General features: G+C 37.5%; 1 protein-coding gene and 1 long non-coding RNA gene across 3 annotated transcripts in view; both read right to left on the bottom strand.

Annotated features, from left to right (window-relative positions):
- The window catches only part of LOC127437687 (calcium/calmodulin-dependent protein kinase type 1D-like), a 30,863-nt gene extending 29,911 nt beyond the window's left edge, over positions 1-952 (bottom strand). The window contains exon 1 of one of the 2 annotated variants that reach the window (XM_051692757.1): positions 475-952. In XM_051692757.1, coding sequence (XP_051548717.1) covers positions 475-569 — 95 coding nt within the window. In that variant the 5' untranslated portion in view covers positions 570-952. The remainder of the gene's footprint in view (positions 1-474) is intronic. The other variant, XM_051692758.1, reaches the window with a different exon arrangement.
- A 1,034-nt stretch (positions 953-1,986) lies between these two features.
- Positions 1,987-4,044, bottom strand: LOC127437690 (uncharacterized). Its single transcript, XR_007896590.1, has 3 exons — positions 3,780-4,044; positions 3,595-3,672; positions 1,987-2,858 (listed from the first exon to the last, which is right to left on the bottom strand). It is a non-coding gene; the product is annotated as an uncharacterized LOC127437690 (long non-coding RNA).
- Positions 4,045-12,172: the final 8,128 nt, after the last annotated feature.

The following is a 12,172-nucleotide window of genomic DNA, read 5'->3' as shown; positions in this document are numbered from 1 at the left end:
CCCATATAGTATATTTTCAGCCATCTCCATGCTGAATCAATTTCAAGTTTGATTGGATAGACTACTTAGACTACTGATTTAAATGTGAATGCAACTATAATCTAATAAATATGTATTAGTGTAAGAATTGCACTACGTTATTTTATATTTGTTTTAAAATGGCAAATTCTTTCAGAAATAAAGACAACCCACGCAGTGACTCAAGCGAGTTGTTTCATGATGAATTTGGCCATGACCACTGATCTAGAGTCAGCTTTCCCTCCTCGCTAGTAATTAAAGTTTGTATATGAGGTGGGGTAACTGAGACAGTTTACTGGCCAGGGGAAGGCTAAGCCTCGCCATCCTTACACACGCTCCGCCTATGCTTACAGGTCAAACTTTTGGAACAAACTAGAGGTCGATGAGGCTGCTCAATGTAGATTACAAAATCCGCCTGTCATTTACAGCGCGTGTGAATGCATTATAAATACTCACGTCCCGAGGATCTCCTTGAACTCAAATATCTTTCTGATGTCATCCACTTGCTTTTTCCAAGATCCATTCACAGATTCTTCGCTTCTCCTGGCCATGGTGCTTCCAGGTAGTAGAGCGGTCCCTCCGAATAACCTTCTTAACCCGTAAATTTTTCCAACCTTTCTGCAGCCACGCAAACTCGAGTAGCAGTCCCCCTTGTTATCTAATCGGTGCCCGCATTTCGTTTCAGCCCGATCTGTACAGCTAAACAGAACGGTCGGGTATTTGCCGACGTACTCGAGACTCTTTTATCCAATCCAGTGGACTCGCTGCGGTTCCCGCATCACTGACTCACGCCGTGTCGAGGTGAAGCGCGCTGGCTAAACCAAAGATCTAACAAACGAGCAGATGTGTTATTCCGTTAAGGGATTCAAAGTAGGGTTGGTTGACAATGGTGCGACTGTTGTCCGGTAAATAAACGGTGAGTCTGCGTGACCGGATGAAAGCAGACGGCTGAACAGACTCTGCGTCAGGAACGGCGGACCTGCTGCGTAAGGTGTAATAGTGCACTCATTATTTTTCGTCCAAATTGACAAAATAGCATGTAAAACAATTTTTGCTTTGTTTTTTGTTTAAGTTAAAACATTCCAAATAAATAGACTGGATAAAAGAATATGCAGAATTGAATACAGAATATTTAGAACAGAGCAGAATAGAGATTGCAGAGAATAAAATAATAATATTAATAATAATAAAAACATCGGTAACATTTTACAATAAGTTTCCATTCTTTCACATCAGTTAATGCATTAGGTATCATGAATAAACAATGAACAATCTCAGTGTTTGTTAATGAAAATAACATTTTTCATTGTTAGTTCATCGTGCATTAACTAAGGTTAACAATACAACGTTTGAATTTAAAAATGTATTAGTATATGATTACATTAACATTAACCAAGATTAATAAATGCTGTTAAAGTTCATTGTTAATAAATGGAAACTTATTGTAAAATGTTATCAAAATATCGTACAGAACAGAATGTGTGCAATAGAATAGAACAGAATCAGATACACAATTAAAAATATATACATATATATTTTAGACTATTTTATTCATGTTTTCCCTTTCATTTCTTTTTCACTCCTTAACCTCAAGTAAGAAATATATCTATTAAATGTTTAGTGTTTTCTCTATCTGTATATTTGACATAGAAAGTTAATAATCCTTGAAGGGACATTTCACACCGAAATGAAAATTCTGTCATCATTTACTCACTTTCATGTTGTTCCAACCTGAATGACTTTCTTTCATTGTTTCATTGAATGTTTGGGAATGTTAGACTCAGTCACCATTCATATTCATTGCATGGAAATAAAGATGCAATGAAACTGAATGGTGACTGAAGTTTTCAAAAGCAGAAAATGTTAAATGAATGATAAATGATCAATAGCTAGACTTTTTCTATTTATTTATTTTTAATCTCTAGAATGAGCGTTCAAGTACAAATCCAGTTTTATTCACACAACAGTATCGCTTTTGGGACAATGCATATAATTCCACATTATAAAAATGCGGGATTTGGATGGGTTCGTCATGACTATAAATAAATAAATAAATAAAATAAAAAAAATTCATAGTAGTGTAAACACTCTGATTAACAATTATGTTGTTTGTGATTTCCTTGTCTTTAGCTTTCATTCAATTTTTGAATAATTTGTGTTTAATGTCATGTGGTTTCATTTCGTAAACATACAGTGATTGTTTTTGATAACATCCATTGCCATAATCAGCTCACTATACTGATTCTACATTCATCTGGTAAAAGTCAACAACTCAAGTATCCATTTTAAACATTTAACGCACCAAAGTTTTGATTTGTAGTGTCCTTTTCAAAATGCCAGTTCTGTAACATCACAACATCCATTTCATGGGTTTAAAACACGCAACCGTGATCTTTATTTCTTTTCTTGTCTCCCTACAGTAAAAAATAAATGTTAAAGCGCTTTGAAAAACCATACACACTGTGCTTTAACAATCTTTTACTTTCCTCCTGTTCTACAACTTTGAACTACAAATTCACACTCATGTGCAAAAAAATTTCAGTAAACAGATGTTCCCTTGTGGGTAGTGCAAGGAGATGCATTCAAAGATTAAATCAGCAATATTGCTCTGTTGCCTGAACAATTACTGACAAAGCTTTTCATTTGCTCTTAGTGTACCAGTCATAGCCCATCAGCTACAATGACTGTTAATTTGTTCATTGACAGATTGTTCGTTTATGGTTGTAGGATCTGTGGTCTCAGGAGAAGGAAGCAGTCAGGATGGCTTCATGTTGATGGTGGTGAAGAGTGCCGATGCCCACCGCGGGAGCAGGCAGTGCTGGTCTACTGACTGACCTCAACTGAGGGAAGACAGACAAGATCAGCAGGTCAGCATCAATCAGCTTGTCATAAATCAAGGTGCATTAATCATCAGTTAAAGAGACAGTTCACCGAAAATTGTGTTATTTCTTCTGCAGAACACAAATGAAGATTTTTAGAAGAACATCTCAGCTCATTTGGTCCATTCAATGCAAATGAGTGGTGGCCAGAACTTTGGAGCTCCAAAAAGCACATAAAGGCAACATAAAAGTAATCCATACGACTCCAGTGGTTAAATCCATGTCTTTTGAAAGGATATGATAGGTGCGGGTGAGAAACAAATCAATATTTAATACCTTCCTGCCCAGTAGGTGACAATATGCATGAAGAATGCGAATCGCCAAAAACAAAAGAAGAATGTGAAAGTGAAAGTGGAGATTTTTATTTTAAAAATGACTTAAATAGTGATCTGTTTTTTTTTCACCCACACCAATCATATCGCTTCTGAAAATGTGGATTAAACCACTGGAGTCATTTAGATTACTTTTATGCGGCCTTTATGTGCTTTTTGGAGCTTCAAAACTCTAGCCACCATTCACTTGCATTGTATGGACCAACAGAGCAGAGATATTCTTATAAAACACTTTGTTTGTGTTCAGCAGATGAAAGAAAGTCAAACACATCTGGGATAGCATGAAGGCGAATAAATGATGAGAGAGTTTACATTTTTTGGGTGAACTAACCCTTAAAATAAATGCCTTTCTATTAAAGCCTTACCTGACTGTTGGTCAAATCTCGGTGCTACAAATGACCAACAGCCCATATTTTGTGGCTCCTCTTGACTCCAAATAAATTCTGCAATAAGAAAATTACATCAAAGAAGCTTGATGTGCATTTTCACAATGCAAATTAACACAACGATTTGAGTGGCCACATGAATAAAAGTTGTTGAGCAACCTTACCTTTGGCGTTTGTGTATTTATTTAGTTCCTGTTGCAGGGCCTCTGTAGGGAAATGACACAGTTCCTCGACCCTGATCAGCGCTGTGTTTTTTTCCCACCTCTGGTAACGTTCCTCTGTGCTTCAGCAAAGTGTAGTAATGTTAACCCGAGCACAACAGAACCTGCTGCATGCTGCAGGAGAAGAGAAATTATACTTTTTGAATGTTCCTCTAGAAATACTGTATTCAAACGGTCCTTAATGTTTGTATGGACCTTGAACAACGTGTTAAATGTGACTGAATGCGATACCTTGCAGGATTGACATAGGTATCGCCAATGACAGGCTTAAATGAAGTTCCTGGTCCCATTTCAGCAAAGTTTGATACTGTCCCCTAGTGTCAAATAGTGGTAAGTACGCCATAAAAACAGTTAAATCTAGAACTACAAACAACAATTCACATGAACAATGTGTGTATTTTACTCTAAGACAACTTACAGGGAAGCGCAGCAGAGTTTTGGGAGACACTACGACCAGTGGTTTCCGGAAGTTTCTAATCATCTGTCTCCGCAAGAGATGGAAGTATTGAGTTGGCAGTGTAGGGTTCACAACACCCATGTTCACTGTGTCACCATCCACACCCTCTTCTTTACTGTCACAGAGCTGCAGAAGAGAGGATGTTATACACATTATAAGTGATGGTGGAACATTCTGTGGAAAAATGCATGCCTAGACTGATAGAAAAGTGTGTGTGTGTGGTGGGTTAACATACTACTATTTGGTAGCGGCTGTGCAAATAGCGATAGACACTATATACACTAACTGTAAATAGCAACAAAATGCATCTTTGCAAATAGTGGCAGATACTATTTGCACCCCTAATTAAATACTAACATACAGTGTAGGGGATGTGTAACAGTGTGTTTGTGTTTATTTAGAGTCCCAAAAACATCCTACACCAACCCTTACCCCTAAACCTAACCTTCCCTTACAAAAATTAACCATGGTTTTAATACAGTAACTATAGTATCACCATGGTATTTTGAAACAAAATCACAGAAACTACTAAATTAAACATGGTCACTATATTAACAACATATTACTGTAGTAAAACCATGGTAAATTTACCAGGATCAAATCTTTCTCTCAATTCCCCGACTGTCACCAAATCACTGCAAGGCAGTCAACCTCTATATTCATTTTTATTTATTACTGTAAGTAGTATTAAATATTAAGAGTGGAGACAGGAAACAGGATGGGGAAAAGTGGGACAAAGGGGGCAATCGAACCCAGGTCTGTCCACACAAAATATACACATCCACACCGTTTTTACACACTTCGTCATTGCAGTGACACTTGGGGGCACAGTTTGTTTTTAATCTCTTAATTTCCACCAGAATATTTGAGTGCAAATAGCCACACTGTGTGGGCAGGTGCTATTTACACCTAGTGCAAATAGTCACTCCGCTACTATTTTTGCTGTATGTATAATGTGCACAGAATGCTGAATTTCTGTATGCATGGAATACCTGCATGACTTACTGCATATGCCAAAATGTGCAGTATACAACAAGCACTGTATTCCAAAATGCAATGTGCCTGACCTTTAATTTCCAGTCTGACGAATGAGCCAGAAGTTTGTTTGGACTCGATATAGCTTGTAAAGCTATTTTCATGGTGAAATCCAGGTAAAAAAAAAAAAAAAAACAGGTAAAACAACAAAAAAATCTAAATAAGATGTTTAAGATCCATTTTTAATACAAATTCTTAAACTTTTCAAGGATGTCGGCAAAATTAAATACATTTCTCAAGAGGGCTGGAAAAACCACAGTCCAATAAAACGTTTAATGAGCTGCAATTTTATAATACCTCCTTCTGAACTATATATTTAGACTGCTAAATGTTAAGACAAACTTTTACACAAAACTGGATTAAATATGCAAATTATGCTTTTATTTTCCAAGATACAAGACAACATTTGCTGAATTAAATATTAAGAGGTAGACGGATATATTGCATTAACCGATTAAAAAGTGCCGATGATTGTTTATTGGAACTATCGGTTATCAGCCGGTAGTTGTTTTTATTCCCTCGTTACTAAGGAAGGGCAGATAGATCCTAAAATATCGATACTTCCGATACTGATGTTGTATCAAATATATATCGATCCTCACACAAAAATATAAATTCTAACATTTATTTGTTTAAACTAGGGATATTATTATTTGATTACCATGAACATGAACAATAATCATAAGCTTCAAAGTGAAATAAAAAGGATTAGGCCATATAAGCAAATACTTGTGCAGGATAGGAACTATTTCTTCTTCCATTCATCTTAACATGCATAAATGCTGAAAGACACAAGCAGACAAGCGCTTACGCCGTGACGACTCGTTCAAACAAGAGGGATCAATGCCTTGTAGAGGTAATGATAGAAAATCAGAGAAACAGCTTCTGGAGTAAATCCACACTAAAATAACAACATTCTAAAGATGACATTTCTTATAATGAGTTTGTGTGTAATTGTTGTTAAATAATTTAAAAAAATAATTAATCATGCTTTTACTACAGTAATATTGTAGTAGTAACCATGGTTAATTGTGTGGTAACTATGGTTTAACTAAATACCATGGTTAAACTATAGTTACTGCAGTGAAACGATGGTTAATTTTAATAAGGGTCAACAAAACAGAAGTCAGAACAGAATTTTCTGTTAAGGCTCACAAATGTAAATAAAAATCAAATAAATAAATAAATAAATAATAATGACTTGTAATAATATTTTAAATTACCCATTTTATCCCAAGAGATTGCGAAAAAAAAAAAAAAAATGCAATAGAAGTATCTGTATTGGTATCGGTATCGACGATATTTGATTTGAAATTATCGGTATCGGATTGAAAAGAAAATAAGTGGTATCGCCCATCCCTACTCGTTACTCTGTGGCCAGCGATGGAGGATTCTACAGTTCTTATAACAGCAAAAGAGGTATAATAAAAACAATCACTAACACCTCGTGGGGATTTGCTGTATCAAGATCTTTCATCAGTGATGGTATTCATCCAAATTTTTATCCTCACTTCAGTGCATATTTTATTTTGATTAGAGAGTCAAGTGTTCTAAATTGAAGCGAGGGCATGCAAAGAAAAATGCCAGTATACGGAAACAGGCTCTGTCAGAACATACATTGTGTCTCCAACTTCATATCTTTTGAATATTAATAAACCTTATTCCTCATTAAACCTCACCTGGTGAAATATACATACATATACAGGATGTATGACCTGTCTGTGCAGAGTGGATGTGATTGAGGGGGATATACATGTCGTTGGTCTCCTGACACACAATCATGGTGTGACATTGGCTGAACGTGTCCTGGCCCACATCTTGACTGCTGATACGGATGTTGAATCCTGCAATACGTATGTATACAGGAACATGCAAATCTATCACAGATGGTGTTGTACTGTTTTAAAGAATACATTTACTATCAAGATGGTGACACATTCTTTGTGTTTGTTTCTATTTAGTGAGCATTTCTCTGTATAATGCAGAGGCAGTCTGTGGGCAGTCTTTAGCTAATGATGCTCAGATAATGATTCCTACCCTGGCACAGCGGTGTGCCAAATGCCAGGGCTTCCGCTGTGGACCAATCCAGTTTTGTTCCCTCTTCAAGTTTCTGTAGCCGAGCCTGTGATAAGTCAACACCAGACATTACTTACATGTTCATATCAACCAGACTCCATCAGTGTTAAAGGGAGCAACATGAGGGTGAGTAAATGAGGACAGAATTTTACATTTTTGGGTGAACTATCCCTCTAAGTTGTATTTAACCTGGAACATTCCTTTTAAAGGGATAGTTCCCCCACAAATGAAAATTCTCTTATCATTTACTCACCCTCATGTCATCCCAGATGTGTATGATTATCTTTCTTCTGAAAAAGACAATTTAAGATTTTTACAAGAATATCTCAGCTCTGTAGGTCCATACAAGGCAAGTAAATGGTGGCCAAAACTTTGAAGCTCCAAAAAGCACATAGAGACAGCATAAAAGTAATCTAAATGACTCCAGTGGTTCCATCCATGTTTAATCCAAATTCTCCTGCCTGCCCAGTAGGTGGCGATATGCAGGAAGAATGCAAATCACTGAGATCACATTTTTTTTGCCCCATTCTGATGGTTGATGTGAACATTAACTAAAGCTCCTGACCCGTATTTGCATGATTTTATGCACTGCTGCCACACAATTGGCTGATTAGATAATAGCATAGATGATTGTTGGTGCCAGATGGGCTGGTTTGAGTATTTCTGTAACTGCTGATCTCCCGGGATTTTCAAGCACAACAGTCTCTAGAATTTACTCCGAATGGTGCCAAAAACAAAAAACATCCAGTGAGCGGCAGTTCTGTGGGTGGAAACGACTTGTTGATGAGAGAGGTCAACAGAGAATGGCCAGACTGGTTCGAACTGACAAAGTCTACGGTAACTCAGATAACAGCTCTGTACAATTGTGGTGAGAAGAATATAATCTCAGAATGCTATTCTGAGATGCTGGTTGGTGCTGTTTTGGCAGCACGAGGGGGACCTACACATTATTAGGCAGGTGGTTTTAATACTGTGGCTGATCGGTGAATAATTATATGTGCAAGACTTTACAGTCAGTTTCTCCATAATGTCAAACACGCACAGACCTTGATTCAGCGCGGAGATCTGCGGCAGCTCAGCGTCTCTCTCCGGACTCTCTCTCGGTCTGCAACCGTACACTCCCCGCTGTGTGTGATAAAAACTCGCTAAAACCGGCGGTCTGGCCCTGAATGAACGGTGGCAAAGCCTGTGTATGTGTAAGTTTGTAAGCATCATACCCGCAGACATTGTGGAAAATAAATAAATTAGACTCCGTCAAAACTGAAATTCAGTTTCCCCAACTCTCCACGCATCCTATAACGCAGCCATAACTGTGCGCGAGACGCCGCTTCCGAAAATGAACGACTTCTAGGCGACTCTGGCCGAACAGGTACGTCTGTACAGGCATCTCTGTGATCCAGCCATGCGGGACCATATAGAGGCAGCCAGATGGCACATAATTCCTGGAAAGAAACTGCAGCCACGGTGGGGAAAGAAGCGATTTGCCGAAATGTATGGACAAATCTGAGAGACAAGTTTGTCAAAATCAAGAAAAATGTCCATGGAAGAAGCAGTGACCCAGGCGGATACAAGAACATTTCGCCAATTTTAAACGAACTTGGATGACTGTGCCAGTTTGTAAAGCACCGGGAAACAGAATCGAATATGGAAGTTGTGGTGAACAAAAAAAAATAAAAAATAAAAAAATAAAAAATAAAAATAAATTGGTTTAAAAACATTTCAGTTAGCCAGAATATAGTCTGACCTGCAAAGAGTAGATATATATATATATATATATATATATATATATATATTCATTATAATTTTCTGACCATGACCCGTGTGCAGTGTTCAAAAAAAGTAGACAAGATGAACCAGAAACACTCTTGTGTTTCGTTTAGAAAACATGTCTTAAAATCTGTCTTATTCTTTTTTCTAATGCTTTTTAAGCACAATGAATGATCAATGAAAAATTTGTTCTGAGTTAGATTTAATTAAATTCGTTTGGTTGGTGTTTTATGGATGAAGCCAATTGTGTACCCATGCTTTTTAAAGTTTTGCTGAAAAAGTAGAAAACAACTGGAGACTAATTGGTAGATTTTGCATTCTTGTTTATGATATACTTTCTGTGTTCACAGAGTGTGCTTTTTAATTATTATTTTTTTACTTATTGCATTTTTTTTTTAAGGAGGTAGATAACGTGAATAGAGAGAAACGTACAGAGACAAGCAGCTCCACGGCCACACAGTCACCTGGAGCATCATCATCTGCATCATCATCTGCAACACCAAACACCGTGACCTCCAGCAGCAACTCACCAGTGTTCCTTATGCCATCACCACCTCCCATCTCCCCACTTCCTGTAACATCCCACATTCCAGCATCTCCAACTCCATCGTTGCCCTACTCACATGCACCGTCACCAAGAGGCATTGCACAGCAACAGTCACCATCTCCTATAGGCTCCTTGCGTAAACAAAAACGGAACACTGAAGACGCCCTGCTGAGGAGATTGGAGAAGCTGGACCAGGAGAGGGAAAGTGCTATGCAGCAGGACAATGAAGACTACAGATTTGCTGTAGAAACTGGACCCAAAGAAGAAGTCTGATGTGAAGTTTAAACTCCATCAGGTGCTTTTTGAGGCTTTGAGGATGACAAATCATAGACTCTTTATCTGCACTTTTTAAGTAAAGAACTTTTTAAATGTTTTTTTTTTTTTTTTGTATGGAAAGTCTATTAGTTCAAATAAGAATTAATTTACATAGGATTTAAAAAATATTGTCTTAGATTTTTGTACATACTGTTGGAAGAGGAATACAACCAAAAGCTGAAGATTTTTTTGGGGTATACCATGTTTTCATTCATCAATGTCTTCACAAATATACACAGTCACTACACTACACTGACAGCGATAGACAGTAATTACCCCCATTCTGTTGTCTCTATATATATAAAGAGACATTTACATGATGGGCGGCCATGCAGTGATCATTCTGTAATAACATTCATTTGTCTCTATACATAGAGATATTTGCATTGCTAGGCGAACATAATTGCCTGATTTTATAAATGTGAGCAATTACATTTGCAGGAAGCACCAACTTTGTGCTTATGTCTAAAGTAACTGCTTACATTTACAAAATGAGCCTATGATACCAGAAATAAGCCTGTTTATTGAAAGTAAAGGTCCATGTTTAATAAAATTAAAAAGATATTTAAGAGATTGTTGTTCAATTTAGTTTTAAACACATGTTCTCATGTTTATATTTTTTGTTCTAATGTGACAAGTAATAATCTCAAGGTTTACTGGGTTTTACATGATTCTTTGCTTTTTTCGTAGTGTGGGTTTCAACATCGTCATGTGTGTCCTCTCTGCATGCATGTTCAAGACCTCAAATATGACCTCAAATATAAGTCACAAAATGTCAAGTAGATCATAATTTGTTAACCAGTATTTCAAATACCTTAAAAAAGAAATCAGTCAAATTGACCCACAACCCAATAGGAGTGTTTACACGTTAAGAAATGTAACCATACCGGACAGAGAGCAAAAGCCTAAATAGGATTATAATACGATCAGGAAGTGTTCTATAAGCATTTTTGGTACCTTTTATATAATAATGAGTAAATACAAAAACTAGGTTTAAGTTTTATGCTTTTATTACAAATGTACTTATAAACAGTTGTACATCAATAAAAACAGATAAATACTTTAAGGCATGCAAAATAGGCACACAAGACAAAAACAACACTGTTCAACTACTAAGTTTGCAGCACTACTACTGTAAACAACCCCTTCTGATGACAGTGTCCTGCCAAGGTACAAGACCCTGTGGTGTGAGAAAAAATGACTTTAGGTCATTTCTCACGACGACTGCAGCCTGGGATGCTCATGCACTGGACAGTCTTCCTGGCTCAACCAAGTTGTTGTCTCCAGACACAAGCCTTCTCCATTCACCTGGCATGTGTTCCCCTGATGCTGTGGTACCATCTGCAAAATATGGTGGAATGTACTTTGATGCAGGAGATGTTGCAGCATCTGTGAGGGCTAACATATTGTGAAGAGCCACACAGGCCTTCACAACATCCACTGCCTTTTCAGGCTGGAACTCCATGGGTCGCCCAAGAATCCTCCAGCGTGCTGCCAGGATGCCAAAAGTGTTCTCAATAACTCTTCTGGCCCGTGAGTGTCTATAATTGTACACTTTATGGGCATCATCCAAGTTGGCACCTGTAAAACAGACACAAGTGCACAGATTTGAGAAACATGTTCTATTTTTATGTGTTACATTATGTTTACGTCCTGTATATGTCATATTACTTAGTAGTTTATGGTATAAATAATATATATATATAATTATTATTATTTTTTTTTTACCTGGATAAGGTCGCACCAAGTTCACATACAGTGGAAATGCAGCATCTCCCAGGAACACATGTGGCAGTTTGGTGTTGGTGCCTGGCAGGTTTTCCTGCTGTGGAAGTTCAAGGGTGCCGCGAAGTAGCCTGGAACCAAAAATACTGTCCCTGAAAATCCCACCATCACTTTCACGTCCTTACAAACCAATGTTCACCATATTGAAGCGATATTTGGCATCGCAGACTGCCATGAGAACAATGGAGTGTGTTCCTTTATAATTGTAGAAGTCATTCTCAGCGTTTGGTGGTGCCTTGATTATGACGTGTATCCCCAAACAGTTGGGAAAGTCCTGCCTGATATCGAACCATTCATTGCCTTTTGGTGGGGAGACAAAATGAGCGGTGTATTCGCCATCTCTGTGTCTAGTGG

Source organism: Myxocyprinus asiaticus, chromosome 48, assembly GCF_019703515.2.
Source record: "Myxocyprinus asiaticus isolate MX2 ecotype Aquarium Trade chromosome 48, UBuf_Myxa_2, whole genome shotgun sequence".
In the NCBI taxonomy this organism is placed as follows: Eukaryota; Metazoa; Chordata; class Actinopteri; order Cypriniformes; family Catostomidae; genus Myxocyprinus; species Myxocyprinus asiaticus.
This window is presented reverse-complemented; position numbering and strand designations above follow the sequence as displayed.